Below are 20766 nucleotides of genomic sequence, written 5' to 3'. Positions count from 1 at the left end.
AGCACGTTAGCTACAATGAAAACAGCATGATGTGTAAATCACATTGCTTGTAGTACATTTCTTGCAGCGTTGCATGCTGGTCCTCAAAGTATAGTTAAATGTGACAGCGTATACAATTTTATGGCAGCTATTTCTGGTTGTATCAGTGGCATAGCTTCCAGAGTGAAGCAGCTTATAGAGCTATCATTGATACGCACACTGATTAAAGCAAATCAATGTACACTGCTGAACGCTATGCTGCACATATATAGTTAGCTATAGCTAAATTTGTATGTATATTCGTGTATTTGTCCAATCACTGCTACTTGTTGTTTTCAGAAACAAGTTTTTCCACCATGCATGCAGTTCTGGTTTAGGTCATGTTGTTAGATGCTTGATATGCTTTAGATCATGCAAGCATGGAATGCACATTTTATTTTCCTACACTTGTGCCAAGCCATGCAAGTTTGCACAAGTTCTCACATCCTATTTCATTTGAACCTGTTTGTGATCATCATCCTTCTTAACTGTAACAATGACTTCACGAGCCAGCAATCAGCCGTATCAGCTGTATAGTAGAGAACATGCAGTTTCTTCATGAATGCTCTGCACAAACCCTTTTATACTTATACTGTTGTTATAGCCAACCGTTGTGATGGCACAACTCTATTAAATAGAGTTTTATGGGTGGGAAAGGGCCGGTAGGGTGTGTGGTAAGGTATGATGTGGAAGAATGTAAGTTTAACATCCTGGTGTCATCTGGTGTCATTATACACGTAATTTAGCAACTTTGTTGACAAGGAAATACAAGGACAAGTTATGGATAAGCAATTCATAAAATGGCATAGTGAGCAAGCATCATACATCCAAAATCACTCGAGAGCCCATGCATACACGAGGCCATTCATGGCATTATTGGCTGACAACCAGCAAAGTTCAGCTTAGTGGATTTCCACACACATATTCTGAAGGCAGGCGGTGCTAGACTGCACTTAATAAGTTGGTCACATAGTACACATGCAGTGGTGCACGCGGGGAATGCTGAGGTTTCACACAGGGCTCAAGTAGGTCAGTATACTAAATTTTCAGGGGGCAAAGACTGGGGGGGTATCATGTTTGTCTTAAGACTTTCAACAGCACTGATTTTTCAGTGGCTGTGCTTCTAGGTATATGGTTGCAGCAAATATAGTTATACCAGTAGTATAGTAGTAGTAGTAGTAGTATGGATCATTTTTTACAATCTTGAAAACTATATGACTGCTCTATTAGACTATATGCACATTTTTTTACGGTACTGCATACAGCCAGGTACACAATTCAATTACAATCAATGGTATGCTCTATTAGAATGTGTGACTACTCTATTAAAATATACTGAGGTCCTGCACTCCTACATGCACTGGTAGGAGAGTTTGGAAGTGATTCTCCTTTATTCATTCTCTATAGTAGTTTGTGACATCACTGACTACAGAAAAATTTGCTTTTATGAATTTTGCATTATATTTTACTACTGAAACTTGGTAAACCAAGCAACTGCCAGGGCCATATACTAAATTTAACAAAGTATACTTTGCATACCCCAAACATATCCTCAATTTGAGCTCTGGTTTCACAGGTCTATTGTGATTATAATAATTGCAGGACTCTAAAAGAGTATACATTATTAGTAATTGCATTTATAATTAGGTAGCTAAGTATAAAAATAATATTTTTATGAGTAAGTTTATTAGGCAATTTACCAATGTTATATTGATTTTGTCAGACTGTTTCATAATCTAATGGTGGCTGGGAAGAAAACTAAATTTATAAGCATTAATTCTTGAAAATGGTAGCTATTTGTAGCCTCCTATCACAGTTGGAGTTAAGCATTTTGATTACTACTTGTATTTTTGTTTACTTGTACACGTGCCTTTCTGTGCCACATAGATCTTCTTTGTATGATCCAACTGTGGTTGCACAAGATCTTTTCTTGTTAATAATGCCAGCTTTGTCTCTATGATTTGCATACATACTTTCTTATAATTGGCCATGGACATGCCGTCTTAACAGCTGAGTTGACTTTCATTAAAATTTGCATTAAAAATTTTATAGTAAGACACATCATGTATGCATGGCATGCAGGTGGTTTGTACGTCAATTTGCATTTCATCATCTTTGTTTATTAGCAACTTCCTTTAGTGTCTTTTGCCACTATGGAAAAGAAAAGTCAGTTATAGTTATAGGTTGTAGCATGATGTACAATCAGCTTAACTTACTTCAGCTGCTTCTGTGTCACTGCCAAATTTAATATAGAACACTGATGTTTCATCGTTACTCCAACCAGCTCTTCTTGGTACAGGTGGAGTAATTGTGATAACATGTTTTGATCCATTCATGCTAATTCCATCTAGAGCTGCTCCTCTGATGTATACTGCACCAAGTATAATACTGTCATCAATGTTCTGTTAAGGAAAGAGAAACAAACGTTATTGGAGTGCTATCTGTGGGTTATATAATATATATGTTTAAGATATACATGTACAGGTGGACAATGAAAATAAACTAGCTATTACCTTAGTGTTTGGCTTGTAGTAGTAAAGGAAATTTCCTTTAAGGGCAAAGTTGCGTGTCCTCCATGGAGTATACCATTTAGGACATGGACCAGTTTTCTGAAGTACTGCTGTTTTCTCTGCTTGTTTTAGACTCAGGCTGGAGAATGTTAGCTGCAAAAAATATGTACGTGTATGTAATATAAATCACAACAGAACCCATTATAAACAGAGGTATAGCATTACTACCTGGGTTAACAATATGTACCTTTTTGACTGTTGATCTATGCAATAGGTTATAAAGGTGCTTGTCCTTGTCATTCATCACTGCTCTACTGTCATCAATTGCATCGTAAAGGTTGTTCTGACTTGAGTAATGTTCTGATTTCTCCATTATACTCCGTTAAGAAGTTCTGCTTACTATAGTTGTTAAACTGAATATAAAATCATTTAGTAGTTCAGTTGCTTTTATACACACTTCTCAAATATCCTATTTTAATTTGTCCCCCAACACATATGCAACAAGTTCCTGTAGTTACATGACGTGCATAACACACTTCCTGTAGTTACATGACGTGCATAACACACTTCTCATATCCTATGTCATATGAATCTATTTGTGAACACTTCCTGACCAACTATATTCATTACTTCAGATCATCATGCATGCACTTAGTCCCCCCACACATGTAACAGGTTCCAGTTATGTACATGATGTAAAACACACTTCCCATATCCTATTGTGATAACTTTTTGAATAGCAGGAAATGATCCAACTGACATACTTTTAAGGTAATCATTTGCGCTATGCAAACAAAAGTACATGTATATTGCTCCCTCGATTGCTCCATGCAGTGAGCTATACTTTCAAGTATGAGGGTCTTAGCTATATTACATGCATGTGTATATAATAATGAGAATGTAAAGGGTTCCAAATGAAGATACAAACTGAAATTGAATAGATTGGAGAAGCCACATTAACACATATAGACTTCTCTTGCATACATGCAGGAAAGGGAAATCTCTCGACTTCACTTTCACTATATATAACAAGGCAACATATTACAAAATATAACTAATAACTTCTAGGGCTTTCTTTTTTAGGTCAAGGATGTTTTGTGGTGTTTGGGTCAGCGTTCTATTAGGATTTTGGCAAAAACAATGGGTGATCCCTATTACCTGTGGTTCATAATAATTATGTAACTATTTCTATGTTAGGCTATACATTCATACGTACCTATAAGATCAGTTTACATGCCATGTAAATTTTACTAACAAAACTTGTGATTGTGATGTACTGTCGCCATTGTTTAGTCTTTGGCGGCAATGAAACATGTCAACATTTACACAATCCGCCAGTTTTAATATTTTTCTTAGTTGAGCCTCTTGTTAAAATTACACTTGACACATCATGGTAATAAACACCAAAATTTAACTCTACATTAGAGTCTGGTGACTTCATGTACATCAGATGTTGTTGTTGTTGCTGCATATGTATAGCTATATTTGAATGTGGTTCATCTTCGCTTACTTTTAACTCCTTTCAGCACTTTATGCCACTGCAATTTAATGATAATAGTATGATTATGCAGACCAATAATTGTGGCTGATACATGTGTGTGTGCGGCTATACCAAATACTACACACTACATCTTCTACACAAGTTCCATTTACATCATTTTTTATCTAATTACTTATATGGTTGCATTTTCTTTACCATCCTGACCGATTATGGTTATTTACATAGTAACACTAAGTACTTCCTGTATACCTTTGGCATGCAATAAACTACTCCATAACAAGTAAGAATTTCATGTGACCAAATTCATGTTCTATATAGCTGCATTTTATGATTACATTTTACAAAACGTGTAGCTAGTGGACTTGAAAATGAATATTTATGCTTTTGTACTGCCCTGTTAAAAATTGGCAAAAGAGCTATATTTACGTCTGACTCATCTTCTTTCAGCACTTTATGCCACTGCAGTTTAATGAGAATAGTGTGGCTGATACATGTGTGTCACTGCTTTTGTGTCACTGCCAAATTTAATATGGTAGATGAAATTAGCATGAATACCTACCAAGAAGAACTACGTATCTGTACCAAGGAGAGCTACGTAGTTGGAGCAATGATGAAACCTTAGTGTTCTAGAGCTGCTCCAACCTCTGATGTATGGCTTCAGCGCTTATAATCCAAGGGGGCTTTATAAGTCTGTCCAGATCAATACACTCAGTCAAGCAGTCAAGCAGGAAACATTATTGGAATGCTAGCTGTGGGTCACATAATAGCTATAAGCATGTACAGGTTATTGTTATTGTTATAGGTTGACAACAAAAGCAACGTAATTAAGTGTTTGGCTTGTAGTAGTAGAGGAAATTTCCTTTAAGGGCAAAGTTCAACAGAGTATACCGTTTAGGACATGGAACAGTTTTCTGAAGTACTGTTGTTTTCTCTGCTAATTTTAGCCTCAAGCTAGAGAGAATGTTGGCTGCAAATGACAGTTAAAATAAAACATGTATATTATAATATTGTAATCAGTGTTCCATACCTTTTGACAGTCGATCTCTTTAAATGTGCTTGTCTTTGTCGGTCATCACTGCTCTACTGTCATCAATCGCATCATATAAACTTAAGATGTCCAACTGACTTGAGTATTTCTCCATCTGGCTTATTTTGTATACAATATTATATTATAGCTCCTTGCTGTTTAGCTAGCTATGTTCAAATGCTGTATAGCTAGTCTCCTACACAAATTCTGTTTACATTTTTTATCCAGTTACTTATTTGGTAGCATATTTTTCTTTACTGTCCCAACCAATTATGGCTATTTTGGCATGACGCAATAAACTACTACCTCCGGCCATAACAAGAAAGAATTCATGTTCTAGTTGCATTTTATGATCACAATATTTTTACAAAACATGTCAAACTTCAACCCAGCTAATTATGGATTTGAAAATGAATATTTATACTGCACTGTTAAAATTGGCATTGTCATTGGCAACCACGTAAGCGGACACACGAAAAGTTCACTTTTTAGAACTACTGTCTCACATTCAGTGAGGCTGGATGCTAGTACATAAGTAGTCACTCATATCTTGGAAATGGCTTTGACCATAATATATTTTATTCCACAGGGCACTACTTATTTCTGTTGCATATTTCATTATTATATAGTTTGTGTGGTATTACAGTTTTCTTGCAAACTATACATATAGTGCACAATTAACTTCAGCTTGTATGCATGTGTGCAGTGCGTGTCATGCACCATGCAAAGTAGACACATATTATAATAACACAGGCATCAGGAACGGGTTCCTGCAAGCACCTATCTACTGCACCAGGTTCAGTTTTAGGTGGCATGACACACTATCACATCTTGGCAAGTGGTTGTTTACCAAATTTTATGACTAAATTATATGTAGCACAAGATAGCTCATAACAATACAATACAACAAGATTGACCACTATAAAAATACAACAGAATGGTCCAAATATACTAGCAAAATAATATAATCAAAATAGTCAATGAACAATTGTTAATCTGATAGAGAGCAAGTAATAAATATCTGCCAATGTTGGCCTCTTAGTTGAATATCAGCTTCAGCAACCCAACGAGCAGGAGCAAAGTAACAATGGAGAATGGCTTTAGCACCATAAAGCTGCCTCTGTTAGTGTCCATGCTGTCCTGGTCAAAATCAAACATCTGGTCAACTGGCTGTAAGATTTCACTGAGACTGCTTGGAGTGTTTTGGTCACGAGTCAAGCACCAATTCTCTTCATCCCTTTCTAAAAAATAACCAAAATAAAACCAGGCACAAGGTCACAAAAATGGCTACCTCCTGGACTAATTACTATTCTAATCCATAGTAATGTTTCTGATGTCTCACAACCACCAGTTAGGCAGAAAATCCGAAAGTTAATATTCGTACCAGTCCCTTGCACACGGTCACAGTAGTTATTTATACCCTATAGACATTGATATCGTGAAATAGCCTGTTTGCTACTCATTGTACAATGCCTTACACTTGAGCAGGTTTCGGTAAACCCATCTTCTCGAATGCTGGAATAAACACATAAGTCAGATAGTTTTCAACCAATTGGTGAGTAAACTTACCAGGTTCTGATTTGAGCAATAGGATTAATAGGCTCCACCTTTAGGAATTTAAAAATGTATCAAATGACAACATTTACTGCTACTTACTACAAGGTAGCCAAATGTGCTATGATGCATGCAAGTACTGAATAGAAATTAATACTATACATAATCTCTTTTAAAGAACTCATTAAAATTAGGAGCAGATGATGATAAACCAACTGCATGAGTTGTGAAGAATGGAAGAGTCTTAAGTGAATAACTGTGAAAGTACCATACCTATGGTTTTTAGCAAGTGAGTGAAAAACAATGTTTTAAACTGAAGAAAAGTGAAGACACTGCAAGCAGCTGATACTAGTGTTGGTTTTGCTTGCTAGAAAATAATATAAATCCAAAACAAAAATTCACTTCTTGAAAATGTTCACAATAAAGAACTACACAACAGTACCACTGTACAGCAGGAATGTTTGGTGAATGAGCGATGTTTCACCAAACTAAAATACACCAAATTTTTCATCCAATACAAATCTGAACAACATAATAGGCTAAACTTTTTCTCACCAAAATCCCATTGCAGTGAATTTACAAACATTTCTCCTGCCAAACTTTCCTACTATACAGCATTAGCAGTAACACTTACAAGAACTTCAATGTGTCTTCCTTGAACATCCGAAAGAGTGAAACAAGGGTAATCATTAATGTCTGTAGTCAGCTCAGGATAAGTCATCGTCTCACACTGAAAACCCAACGGTGTTTCACCACACCGGAAGCTTCTTCCATTCGCAGGAATCATTTGCATGGTCTGGTTAACATAAGGTGTGCATTGACCCATCACCGTGGGAGCTAAACAAGAAGATAAACAAAAGAGAATCACCACAGTGTTACACAGATTACAATAGTCATATTCATGGCTACATTGTTGCTCTATAGATCTACTAACTGTTAGCACAAGCTATTGATTCCTATGAGTTCTGGAAATTATTGTTGGCTTAATTCAGAGGAAAAGACCATCAAATTCTATAGTTTTGTATGTATGGACCATCCAGGAAGGTGCATACAGTACCGCTCAAACGCAATGTCATCTCTTGAGCAATCAAAAACCTTGCTAATTAAATGGCATGGCACCCGTTTTGCTTGTGAGTATTCAAACTTGCAGGCAAAAATGGTGCCACGCCCTTTAATTAGCAAGTTTTTTAAATTGCTCACACTCTCACGAGACAACGTTGCTTTTGAGCGGTACTGTATATATACAACAGGTACGTGTACTATCATGGCTTAATGAAGCATTGAGGAAGGGGTGAAGGGTGGGGGCAGCATATCATTCCACTTGTAGGCAGTCACATACATATCGTATACTATTGCAATACTTGGTAGCATCATTAGACCAGTATGCAACAGGCCAATATATTAGCAGAACTCCCACAGACCCATTTAAGTATATATATAGTAGTGGGTGCAACATAGCACTATCTGACAGTCACACACTTTTTTGCATCACCACTCATAATGTCACTGTACGACTAGTGACATCATCCGTACATGACTAATGCCTCAAGGGTTAACCAGTGGTACTACTGCTCGAGGGCAAGGATAGCTGCTCTATGTGGTATAAAGCTTTTAAGAAACATTCAAAGCCATGCAGTGACACATTAAGTTGTGCATTTAAAATACAAATTCCAGGGCTTAGAAAGGTAATTCAAGGAGTATAGTGATGCCCAGTCGATTGTTCAATGATTGGCCATAGGGATGGTAGGTACCAATCAATAATCTATATTTCTTATTACTGCTTCTTTCGTGACCTATAACTAGTAGAACACACCTTTATAATTGTGTAGTTATCTTGGCCTAATAGTACTATACTTTTCTGTACTGTTTTCATTAAGAGATTACATGTTTTGTACAACTTACCGCCATCAAACAGGGTCAGAAGACAGTAATCAACATCCGTAACTTTACATTTTTTATGGTGTGTACCATAATAACTGCGCAACTTACAATCCTTTGTTACAGATATCCCATAGCCACTTCAAATGCAACATTGACAATTTGAAAATACACTGAAGAATGTGGGCGCAGGCAAATAGAATAAGTTCTTACATGTCAGTCTTTTAGTGGTTCATCTGGTTCATGTGCTCAGCGAGTACATATGCCAAAATTGGTAAGGTTATAAGTACCAACATAAACACAGATCTAGCTGGAAGAAATCATCTTGCATAGCAGACAACTACACTGGACGCAAAAGCTTGCGCGGATCGAGTATGTGAATTCAGTGAATTGTTCATACGTTACGCTACAGTAGAACAGTTTACACAACAACATACCAATGTATAACAAACAGCAAACTAAAACCGCCTTCATCCTCCTTCGTGACAGTCAAAGATCGCTTCAGAGACACCACTTCTGAGATACGCAATTAATATCACTCCCACAAAGGATTAAGTCACAAGTCACATGACGAGTATCTGATACGCGATATTTAGAAAATATCCAATTTTGGGCATGAAGTTGTGCATAGTTCAGACCGTGCAGTACGAAGAGTGAAAATGTTTGATGACCTTAAAAGGATCGTTTCTCGTCCTCTGGCTGTGATAGTTCTGTTAGCTACGTGTTATGCAGGTCTGTCATGCAGAATCTCGTGCAGAATAGAGCGAGATAACTAGCTACGTACGAACATATATGACACGTTTCTTACAGTTCCTCTCAATCAGTATATTCTAAATCATGAGCTTTTGTACATTACTGCCAACCACACGATATTATCTGAGAACAAGCTTGAAGCACGGGTCTCATTCAGAGCATATGGAAGGTATCAGTGCATCTACATAGTATACACAGTAACTAAACATTGTTTTCTGCCTGTACAGAAATTTTGACTTGCACCTAAGATCAGACTCAAGTCTTTTTCATCCAAATTTCAAGGCTGTGTCAGTTTCACTTGAGGGGACCAGACCAATTACAGGGTTTGATACAAGACAGTATGTCCGAGGACATGCTGGGGGTGAGTACCCGCAATATGCGTACTTAATTGCTATATTAGAATTTAAAGTAGTTCTCTCTTTATAGTTGCAAGATCAGTAGCTGCTGGACGCCTGGTTGGTGGCCAATTTAGTGGCATTATTTCTGCTGACAAGTGAGTAAAAACAATAAATTTATGACATGCATGTGAGGTATTTTATTCTTGTTCTCAGTGACACGTATCACGTGGCTCAGTTGAAAGAGTATGTTGCTAATCCACACATACATGGCATTATGGAAGTGTTATTGTTGCTTTAGATATTTATCACCTGCTGACTACCCAGATCACAATACCATTATATACTTAGCTAGTGATGTTTCATATACCATGGGAAAATATGGTCACATGTTGTGTTCTTCTGATTCCACCACATTACGATCAATACAAGTGTGTGTATGTGTTGTGTGTAAAATGTAGTTACTGCTTTGGTGTGCTTCTTAGAGACTGAATGGGATGAACACAAAAATGTTTCTGAGAAAAAAGAGACAATTTAGTAAGTTGAATGTATGGATGCAAAAGATCTCTTTATGTTATAGACGTTTTGTTCACCTGCATTACAGTGGCATTTCAGTGAATAGCAGCAATGATACAGTTTGTTGTATTCTTTACAGACCCAGATCAAAACACTTGTATACTTCATGTCGTAGCTGATCATACATTCTTCAATGGACCTGGAAATGGTGCAGAAGTTACGGTATAGTGTGCACACACACACATGCACACACACACACACACACATACACACACACACACACACACACACACACACACACACACACACACACACACACACACACACACACACACACACAAATGTATACGTGAAGCAAAGCAAATTCCCAGTAGTCATGTTACATGACGTCGACATTGCTAGAAAACAGTGCACCACTCAGATCTGGGAATCTATGGTAGGACAGAATATATACTTGCTACATACCCACTATGCAAGACAAGAACAGTTGGGTGTCCTTTTTAGCAAGACTACTTCCCTGGTTTAACACACAGATCCCAATTTATACAGCTGGATAAGCATACATACACGCAAATGTTGATGCACACATTTGTACGTTTGTTATGTTGTACTACTATTGTACAGACGGTGGAAGCAATGTCTTTTTACATATTAAGTGCCAATACCATATACAGGTGAGTATTCTTAACTCAGTAGCTATTCTTACTTCTTCCTACACTCACAGAGAAACAGAGTTTTCAGGAGGCATCACCAACGTGGGAGTCAGCATGTACTCAGTTACAGTATGGGGACCACTACAAAATAGTACATGTAATAGGGTGACGTTATTTGTAGGTGTACACTGACGATAGTCCCAGCAATCCTCTAGCAGGCTCGTACGGTGTTGAAGAGTTGTTAAATGTCTTCTCTACGCTGGTAAAGTGTCCATAGTACACAGTGTTCAATAGATATTGTGCTGGCTATTGTGTAGGACTTCAGTACAGTATGTCTGGGTCACTTGTTCACTTATAGAGATTTCAAAGGCACTATTGGATTGGCCTGGGTAGCAGACCCAAGTATGTTACTCTTTGTTCTGTTTTCCTATTACCATGTGTACATGATAGGTGGTACCTATGCTGGAGGAATATGTGAACGGAGATCTAACAACCCTGGTGGATTGAAAAGGTACCTCGTATGTTGTGTACGCACTTTGAATACTTATATTCTTAGTCTAAACACTGGACTGACATCACTGCTAAATTTTGGACAACGGGTATGATGCAGCTGCTTGTAAAGAAGTAGCAGTATTAGCAGTATATATGTAATTCTGTAGTTGAGTATTGGAGTTTCCATTGTCACTGTGGCTCATGAGATTGGTCACAACTTTGGCTCACCTGTAAGTGTCAGTGTTGAGTGTTCCACAACTTGTCAGTGTTCTTGTTTCTTGATTTTTAATTGTTTTTTTCTAGCATGATGAAACTGCTGAGTGCATACCCAGTAGTGGTGGCAACTATATCATGTACCCCAGTGCTACTGATGGATCTCAGCCAAACAATAATAAGGTGCACAGTGTTGTTGTGTGGTTGTTCATCATAATACAAGACTTGTTTAGTTCTCTCCGTGCAGTCAAGACATCATGGGTAGGACTATTGCTGCCAAAGGATTTTGCTTTGTTGAAGGTTAACATGTTAAGAAGATTGGCAATTTTATACTCAGTTTTCTAATCCAGAGCCAAAACAACAGGAGTGTGGTAATGGGATAGTTGAGGGTGACGAGGAGTGTGATTGTGGGAGCAATGATACAGAAACGTGCCGACGAGCTGATCCCTGCTGTGTACCAGGAAACTGCACTCTCATAGAAGGAGCTGTGTGCAGGTATAGTATATATAGGTGATTACATGCTATTTATCACCCCCCCACTAGCCCTAATGCCAGCATATGCTGTGAAGCAAATTGTACATTAGCAACATCAGACAAGATCTGTTTTTTTGGTGACCAGTGTACTAAGACACAGATGTGCACATATCCTCAATCCTTTATATACATTTCTGTATTATTGCCTTAACTGCATCATACTGGCCAATCAGCTAATTGTTCTTCAATAGAATATCTGGATGGCATTTTATGTGATAACTACACTAATGTGTGCACAGAAGGGTTGTGCATTGGTATGACAAAACAAAACTTTGATGCTTTGTTGACTCTTTTTTTCTCAAAGGCTCTGTGTGTCCTTTATATGGTGTGGATAACTGTATGTGTTCAGAAGTAGAAAAGGTGTGTGACAGTCTTTAACGGAAAAGGTTTTATGTTTTCTTACTGTTGCTGTTGCTGCAGCGATGTCACAGGTGTTGTGTGTTCAATGAAACATGTCAGTCTCTGGTCACTCTCAGTGAGGAAGATCCCAGTATGTTGTCTTTGCAAAGAGAAATTGAATGACATCATCGACACTTAATGTTATAGTGACCTACAACATATCTTACCTGGCGGCAGGTAGTACTTGTAACAATTACACCGGGTACTGTGATGAACAACAGTAAGTTTGAATCACTGAGATCAATTTATTTTTGTCTATTTTTCAGTGAGTGCATTTTAGTTGACAATGATGATGTATTGGATAGCATAAGAGTTAGTGGCAGTGAGGTCTTACCAGTTTGTGACCAGTTTTATACCCACAGAATATTTTTGCTAACTTATCACTAAATTCCATTAGTGAATGGCTAAAGAACAACTGGTACATTGCTTTAGCTGTAGTTGTAGGTTCAAGTAAGTCTCTGTGTGTGTACATGTGGGTCATTATTCTCAATATTTTTTTAGTCCTACTGGTTATCTTGTTACAACTTACCTACCGCAGGAAGAAACCCAAGCAACAACCAACAAACACTGAGCCACTGGTTGAATCAGTACCCCTTTTACACAGGGACAGACGATAATTTATTACAGTATTTTTAAAATACATTTTTATCTTCATTTGTATCTAATGTGTGACCAAATATTGTACATGATACATTTGCATCTATAAAATTATAAGTATGGGTGTTCTCTATACAAATTGGAAACATTCTTTCCCAGTTTAAATGTCATGTATACCATGCATCATGTCAGATGTAAAGTCCATACAAACAAATGATTTACAACATGAACACCAATCGTTGCCATGGTGGCGAACTTTGATGATGTTCAAAGTTTCATGAGGGCAAGCCCCACCCTCTTTTAGAATTTTTTTACTGTCTGGCTTATTGTGCATAGCCAAGCACTTAAAAACATAATTCAGATTTTTTTTCGTGAAATTTATTTATATGTCTGTGTAAGATATATTGAGATTAGATTGCTACCCATATTGTATTAAAGATCTCTAGATCTTCTGGCATTACAAAATGTATGTATAACATGTGGAGGGTGCAGCAACTCTGTTTAGAATAGGTATTTTAGTTGTTTAAACAGTCAAATGGTTGTTTTATCCTACTTTGTTAGAGTATCTCGATCTCTAAACACCGGGGTGAGTCCTCCTATATGGGCCTTATTGCCTATAGTGCACATAAACTAAATGCTCAACTAAATAAACTCCCACATAGCTAGGTGTGATTTCTGAAGTGACTTATGTAATATCAGTTATATATACTGCATGCATTAAAAAATTCTAACCTATATTTTTGGGCAAATGCAAGCTGATTGTACTATTAGAATATTTGTTTTAACTGTCTGGTTTTGTTTTCATAGTGAAAGCATTTGCTATCTAGTAACAAGACAGTTTGTGAAATAATGATTTCATTGGATGCATCCATTTATGGGACCATCCTGAATACTTTTTTCATCTTTATAGACTATGTTAAGAACACTGAAAAATTTTCCACTTTTGGAAGTTTATGATGCCTTGTACTACAACAAGTAACATTAATTTGTAACTAGTTAGCAAACAGTCTGCATGGTTTGTATACTCTTTTTCAGTCAAAATTTCCGCCAAATTAATTTTCTGGTGGGCATGCCCCCAGGCCCCCCTGAAAGGCTGCACTTTGCATTTCACCGAGTGTGGTCACACACCGTACAGTCACTTCTACCAGTTAGCAAAATCCTATATCCATCAAACTTTTAATGATTCCCTCATCATCATTTGCAGTCTATAGACAGGCCAGTAAGACCACACCATTCTACAGCTGGTAAGTTAGCATCATTCAAAGCAATCCACAGTTTTAATACAAAACAAGCTTTCACAATCAGTTCAGTTCATTGCACTTTCAAATTACAGTTCTTTCCTGGCATGTATGGTGTAGTCCTTCCCATCCAAGTCATACACATGTTCTCCACCAGACATAAACAACTTTGCAAAGTCAGCATGTTGCTGGGGTGTACGACCAGTGACCTTTACTGCCTTGTCAGCTAACATCCGATCCCTCCATGCAAAGAATGCTGGAAACTTCTCACTGGTGATAGCCTCTCGTAACTTGTCGGTCAACATCTGTACTCCTGGAAGCCGTTCAATGTAAGGCCAGATTAAGTAGTCGGCTGCAGATGGCTTATCGCCAAAGAGGAAGTTGTTTTCTTTAAGCAGTTCTTCCAGTTTGTTAGCTATGGTGATCATTGAAGCAATGTTCTCCTCAACATTGTTACCCCGGGGAACAGCATAGAATGGACCTATGAACTAAACAGCAAAAAGCACTTAAGAACTGAAAGTCAAGAAAGGAGTTACACATAGGAAAAGTAGGGATAATGTCTTACCTTCTTCTCAAAATCTTGCACAAGTAGTTTTTGTGTTGCTTTCTTCATTGGGTCAGCACTAAACAGCTTCACTCCATCATACACATCATCAAGATACTCTGTAAGATATTAGTCTAAAACTGACACTTGATTAACTACTACCTAGCTACCCACTAACCAAAGATCAAAAACGACTCGGGGAGTCGTTGACCTTTATGCTCAATAAAGGGCACTTGTCCGCGAGGATTTACACCCAAGTACCACACAGGCTTCCTCTTCAAGTGCACATGAACTAAATCATGTGGAATCTTCTTGGCAGCTAAAATCAACTCTGCCCTCTAATAGTAGAGTGACATGAATAAAGCTCTGAGTATATCCGTGATATATAATACGTACATACACGGTACAGTCGTGCATCCAAAGTCAATCAACTTACCTGTGCAAAAGGACATATCGGGTTACTATACACACGAAGATCAACGCCTGCAGGTATTGGTGGAGGCTCAGTAGTGTACAACTCCGTTGTCGGCATCACAACCTCGATCACAAACTCAGTAGTGCTGACAGGGATAACCACGTGACATCAACGTCATTAAGTAAACACACACCAAGTCAATGAAGGAACTACAGCAAAGGTGGGCAACAGCAAAGGTAGACCGTCGTGTGTCGCAATGGTTATTGCACAATCAGAGTGCCTGTATATCCATTCAACAGTCGCATGCAGGGGCGGATCTAGGGGGTGGGCTATGGGCCCCCCCTTCACTTTAGGCTTTACTTGATCAATATGCTGAAGATTGTAATGAAATTTTGTCTTAGCATAAATTATATGACCACTAATAATACAAATACTCATAAACCCACCTTATAAACATCTTTCCAAGGCATTATTAGTGGATTTTATGCTAAAGGTTATGCCCGGATCAGCATTGGAAGATTGAGATACTCTAATAGAACAGTCACCTAACTACTCTAATAGAACATTCAGTGTAAGCATAATAGTTGGTTCTGTTATGGAATTTTTCCAAAATCTACCTGCGCCTATATATACAATGGAGTGCATCAGTCTGTTTAAAAGGCTTGTTCATCTACTTGTGTAGTTATTACTGGTACCTGTGTGCTTAATTCAGGTACACAATTTTCATTGAAACTGAATGCTCTCAGATTCAATCTCGTATCATTCAAACTCCAGTTTCAACATTATCATGCATGCAATTGTGAGAGGGTGCATCATGTGCTTGGTTGTCTGAACCTACCCAACCTTTCCATTGGAAAATGCTGCAGAGAGCCATATATATATATATATATATATATATATCTAAAGGTAGTATATAAAATATCTACAGGCAGAAGTATGCATTTTATGTGGAAATGTCTCCAAATTGCAGTATTTTAGCATCTATATTTCAAAATTTTCCTGGGGAGGGACATGCCCCTAGTTCCACACCCAAGAGATTAGTACCTCCCCCCCCTTTTTATAAATCCTAGATCCGCCCCTGGCATGTGTCCCTGACTGAGTGTTGTGTGTGCATGTGTGCATGTGTGTTGATAACATACAGTGCCAAGAGGCTTTAAATATTGATAGGGTTATAATTAGCTATATGGCAGCTATCTATGCACTTCCTACAATAGACAAAATCACATGAGTAATAACCATTACTCTGTAACCATTAGTAATTACTACTATATACTCTATCACCATTACTCTGAAATTTGCAATTACCTCCTTAATTAGGACTGCATGAAACAAATGCCACATATACTCATCAAGGATTTTGGCAGCTACTTCAGTAGCGTCAGTACTTGAGTATATAATACTCATTAAGATCACACGACCCAGCTCACATGATGTATTTGTCATCATGAAGGCTGTAGGTGTCACGGTAACTTAATATATATTGCTTTTGTTACATCTATAGGGCACTGCATGTAGAGTGCTATAATTTGTATCAATCAGTTGTAATAAATGGACAGTGTTACACGTACCTGAATGATAGGAAAGATAATACAAGCACCACAAATTAAAATTGTAAGCACAACATACCAAACTGCTGCCTTATAGCTGTTTAATTCATTTTGTCATGTATACTACATGTAGTATACATGTATACTACATGTAGGGTATATAAGGTTTATTTAGTGATTTCACCATGCATTCTATGTGCATGAATGGATGTGGTTCATGGAGAGGGTTCTGCTGTATTATTAGGGAATGTACCAGTGCTGGTATTCGAATACAGAGTTATACAGTTCAGTATTTCAAGTTCAGACAACTATACACAGCTGGACTGAACAAATTTCACTTCCTAAACTAGTACAAAGGATTGAAACTGAATCCCAGCCATTGCACTGTTAAGTTGCATTCTTTTGAGATAAAACCACCATTCTGAACATTATAGCACTTTTATGTTGCAAAGTTTCACCACGCAAACTTGAAGCAGCAGATTAGGTTTAACTTTCACATGATGTATAAGAGTTAGTGATGACGGGATCTATTCTATTTGTGATCTGCTTTGCATCTCATTCACTAATATTAGCTCCATCAGTAAGTCCTGCATGGTGACCAAGTTATCTGTTCTCTCTAAAAGCAGTAACCAACAAACATTCAGGTGAAATCACTACCTGTTTACATAGGGACAGATGATAAAACTGTATTTCAGTAGCAAAGTTTGCATATTCATTAATACACTTACCAAAAGGCAGAATATGCACACTCTATAGAACCGCATATGTAATCAGTTTTTTTTCTCTTCACCACTTTCATTTATGTACTTGCATTAGTGAGAGTGTCCTATACAAACACACTGAGTCAAATTCCTCTTTGAACAAGCGAGACATGTTGATTAGTATGAAGGAAAAACCTACCTTTATTGAACAATCTTGACTCAGTGCTTTCCATGGGAGTATTCCAATTAGACACCCTCTATTGAACATAGTTGTGGTTTGTAAAGAAACTGACCATGAGTCCCAAGCCAGAATGTGTTTTTAAAGTACCCACTGTCATTACTGTCTCACTAGGCTATACCGGCCGTTTTCTAATTTATATTTACAACACTTAGGCAATATTATATCTTCTACTAACTTTATACTAAAAACCAATCAGCAACAATAACACGAACAAAACCAAATTTGAAAAATATCAGTTCAGTGTCCAAATTACATGTCTTCTGGCACCAAGAGTCCATTATGAACTCTTGCTGGCATGTATTGTATACTCCTTTCCATCCAAGTCATACGCAACTTCTTCACCTTGCTTCACTCGCTTCACAAATTCAGCATGTTGTTGGGGTGTACGTCCAGTGGCCTTTACTGCCTCATCAGCTAGCATCAGATCCATCCATGCGAAGAACTTTGGAAACTTCTCACTGGTGAAGGCTTCTTGTAATTTGTCTGACATCATCAGTAATCCAGGGAATCGTTCAATGAAAGGCCAAATCAAGTAGTCAGCTGCAGATGCCTTATCACCGAAGAGGAAAGTGTTTTCTTTAAGCAGGTCTTCCAGCATGTTAGTAACGGTGATCATTGAAGCAAGGCTCTCCTCCACATTGTTACCCATGCTAAGATTACGGAGTGGAGTGACAAACTAAAAAAAAAAAAGTTGTTCATGCTACTTCTAACCCAGTTAATCCAGCAAATTAATTAACTATTTAGTTATTTACAAATACCATGCAATTAACTATTTTAGCCAATTATGTAAATTCGCTATTCAGTTATTGTGATTAAACATGTTTATGTTGCTATGCACTGCTAACTCTAACAAATTATAAATTACACACAGAAGTGTCTTTCAACGGTTTTATAGTCTGTCTATTGTGCATAAATTCTTTTGGGAAAGCCTTAAGGCTGCCCTTTATTCTTGTTTGTGCAAGTGCAGAACACATCCCTTTCAACTCAAAGGCATACACTATCTCTGGTAGCCTACAGGGCCTGCAACACTGTTTTTAAACATTTGTAAAACCCAAAGGGAAGGCTGTTCACAAAGTTGCCATACCTATACAACTGAGAAGAAACCACCTCAGAGCAGTTCACTTTTATTTATTTATTTATTAAGGCTTTACAGCACAAGTGCTGAAGGTCTGTAGGACACCTGGTCCTACAGCCTGTTTAAAGTTGTCACGGAAAGTGTGTTTGAAAAGGTAGAGAAAGGAGAAAAAAAATCCATGACTGGACCTAGGCAGCCTCAAACCTGCAACCATCCGATTACCTATGCAGAAGTTTAATACCGTAAATCAGGAAAATTTTGGAATAGAAAAATTTCAACGTAACAAATTTTTGTCCCTGGCATAATCAACAAAAATTTTTTGACGGAATACTTAACATTAATATATGTATAGTTAAATTAATTCATCATTTTTATTTTCATCAATATAGCCAGCATCGAAAATTTTTTGACAGCGGATCTTTCCTGATTTACGGTAGCTTCCAAATTTATACATGCCAGCTACTTTTACCATTTAATGGTTGTACTTATGTGGATGCATTCAAACATATATAGGTAGGTACACATGCACACATTTTTATTTTTATGAAACAATTTTCAGTAAACCAGGCACACCCACAGCCGTGGCCTGGTTTTAAAAAAAAAATGCTAAAGGCCATAAGAATTATTTACATTCTCAGTTTTACCTCAGGAGCCCATAAGTGCTGCAAGGTGCAAAGGAGCTCTGCACACTGTTGTTAAGTTCCAACTGTCATCATAGTGTAGAATTCACTAAAGGGATGGCTGTGAATTATATTAATGAATTATCATGGTTTCATGGTTTATGGGATAGTGGTTTCAGAGTCTTCCAAGATCAAGATCCAGTATTCTATCATTATCTAGAGTTAATAATATGGGACCCTCCCATATTATTAACTCTTGTCGTTATTATATATCATTTATTTATTTTTACAATATCCTACTCACAAGAAGCCATAATATGCCATGGTCATTGAAGCCAATAAACCTGCACCACAAATTAGGTTTGCTGAAGTAGGAAAAATGGTGCCAGGGAACTTGACAACAGTATGCTGTATTTGTTAAATGCTCTTTAGGCCACTCCACATAAATTCTTTCACATCCACCGCCCGCATCTGGTTGCTGTCAGCCCCACTATTCTGTATTCTTCTAATATCTTTTGCATTCTGTACAGGCTAAGTAAAAGCAACCTTGTAACAGTGTCAGCTCACAGTATCAATGTAGTCAGCACAAATTCACATTTGTGCTATCTTTTGCAATTCAAAAAGGAAGGTACAAGCATCAAGCATGCATGATTTCATTCAGCTCTTTATGGTTGTGCTAGGCGAATAATGGCTTGAAAAAACTGCCTATCTTATCTTATAATGGAAATGGACTGCCCACCCCCACATGCTTGATCGCAGGAGAATGGTCTTAGCACCTTGCAGTTCTTGGTTTTACCTTCTTCTCAAAATCTTGCACTATAAGTTTCTGCGTTGCTTTCTTCATTGGGTCAGTACCAAACAGTTTTACTCCATCATACACATCATCAAGATACTCTGAAAATAGTAGTAAATAGTAAGTCTACAAGCATTAGTAAACTACCAACCAAAGATAAGAAGTGATTCAGGAAGTCGATGACCTTTATGTTCAATAAAGGGAACTTGACCACGAGGATTTATTCCTACGTACCACACCGGCTTCCTCTTCAAGTGTACATCCACTAAATCATGTGGAATCTTCTTGAGAGCTAAAATCAATCTCGTCCTCTGTATATAGGTCGAACAAAATACGCCAAGCAACTAGCAGAAAAGCTTACCTGAGCGTAAGGACATGCCGGGTTACTATACACACGAAGGTCAACGCCTGCAGGTATTGGTGGAGGTTCAGTAGTGTATAGCTCTGTAGTCGGCATCTCGGAAAATTCGCTAACAATACTAAATCACGTGAAAAAGTATTTAGAACCTCACGTGACCTTTACATTAATCACAATGGCGCCGCCCGCCACGTAACGTTTTAGTGTGACTAGGGGTGATGCCACTTATAATAGAAGCATTCACCCAGTCACTT

At 37.7% G+C, this 20766-nt stretch overlaps 5 protein-coding genes across 6 annotated transcripts; 1 reads left to right on the top strand and 4 right to left on the bottom strand.

Moving 5' to 3' along the window:
• Positions 1-2003: 2003 nt before the first annotated feature.
• Positions 2004-2948, bottom strand: LOC136259954 (uncharacterized). Its single transcript, XM_066053535.1, has 4 exons — positions 2776-2948; positions 2532-2681; positions 2235-2420; positions 2004-2169 (listed from the first exon to the last, which is right to left on the bottom strand). Exons 1-4 carry the CDS (start codon positions 2899-2901, stop codon positions 2128-2130), a joined length of 504 nt encoding a protein of 167 aa, XP_065909607.1. The 5' UTR covers positions 2902-2948; the 3' UTR covers positions 2004-2127.
• A 2949-nt stretch (positions 2949-5897) lies between these two features.
• On the bottom strand, positions 5898-9087 carry LOC136259951 (uncharacterized). The gene is made up of 6 exons (XM_066053531.1): positions 8926-9087; positions 7245-7447; positions 6626-6663; positions 6535-6571; positions 6348-6477; positions 5898-6297 (listed from the first exon to the last, which is right to left on the bottom strand). The coding sequence occupies exons 1-6, from the start codon at positions 8960-8962 to the stop codon at positions 6095-6097; spliced, it is 648 nt and encodes a 215-aa protein (XP_065909603.1). The 5' UTR covers positions 8963-9087; the 3' UTR covers positions 5898-6094.
• LOC136259917 (disintegrin and metalloproteinase domain-containing protein 10-like) lies at positions 9060-13126 on the top strand. Of its 2 annotated transcripts, none has more exons than XM_066053482.1 (26): positions 9060-9220; positions 9299-9410; positions 9469-9602; positions 9668-9734; positions 9793-9822; positions 9878-10007; positions 10062-10113; positions 10232-10314; positions 10717-10766; positions 10817-10874; positions 10927-11007; positions 11063-11147; positions 11196-11256; positions 11302-11344; positions 11405-11467; positions 11541-11633; positions 11684-11750; positions 11801-11945; positions 11994-12092; positions 12147-12238; positions 12289-12344; positions 12405-12474; positions 12531-12603; positions 12650-12695; positions 12746-12833; positions 12922-13126. In XM_066053482.1, exons 1-26 carry the CDS (start codon positions 9148-9150, stop codon positions 13017-13019), a joined length of 2049 nt encoding a protein of 682 aa, XP_065909554.1. In that variant the 5' UTR covers positions 9060-9147; the 3' UTR covers positions 13020-13126. The 2 variants fall into 2 exon arrangements, with proteins under 2 accessions (XP_065909554.1, XP_065909553.1); XM_066053481.1 differs by having other exon boundaries at positions 12885-13126.
• Positions 13127-14238: 1112 nt separating this feature from the next.
• Positions 14239-15360, bottom strand: LOC136259948 (glutathione S-transferase omega-1-like). The gene is made up of 4 exons (XM_066053527.1): positions 15199-15360; positions 14941-15100; positions 14784-14881; positions 14239-14706 (listed from the first exon to the last, which is right to left on the bottom strand). The coding sequence occupies exons 1-4, from the start codon at positions 15292-15294 to the stop codon at positions 14308-14310; spliced, it is 753 nt and encodes a 250-aa protein (XP_065909599.1). The 5' UTR covers positions 15295-15360; the 3' UTR covers positions 14239-14307.
• Positions 15361-17824: 2464 nt separating this feature from the next.
• Positions 17825-20679, bottom strand: LOC136259947 (glutathione S-transferase omega-1-like). The gene is made up of 4 exons (XM_066053526.1): positions 20516-20679; positions 20306-20465; positions 20158-20255; positions 17825-18342 (listed from the first exon to the last, which is right to left on the bottom strand). The coding sequence occupies exons 1-4, from the start codon at positions 20609-20611 to the stop codon at positions 17944-17946; spliced, it is 753 nt and encodes a 250-aa protein (XP_065909598.1). The 5' UTR covers positions 20612-20679; the 3' UTR covers positions 17825-17943.
• Positions 20680-20766: the final 87 nt, after the last annotated feature.

The sequence above is a fragment of the Dysidea avara genome, chromosome 7 (genome assembly GCF_963678975.1).
Source record: "Dysidea avara chromosome 7, odDysAvar1.4, whole genome shotgun sequence".
NCBI classification, from domain to species: domain Eukaryota; kingdom Metazoa; phylum Porifera; class Demospongiae; order Dictyoceratida; family Dysideidae; genus Dysidea; species Dysidea avara.
This window is presented reverse-complemented; position numbering and strand designations above follow the sequence as displayed.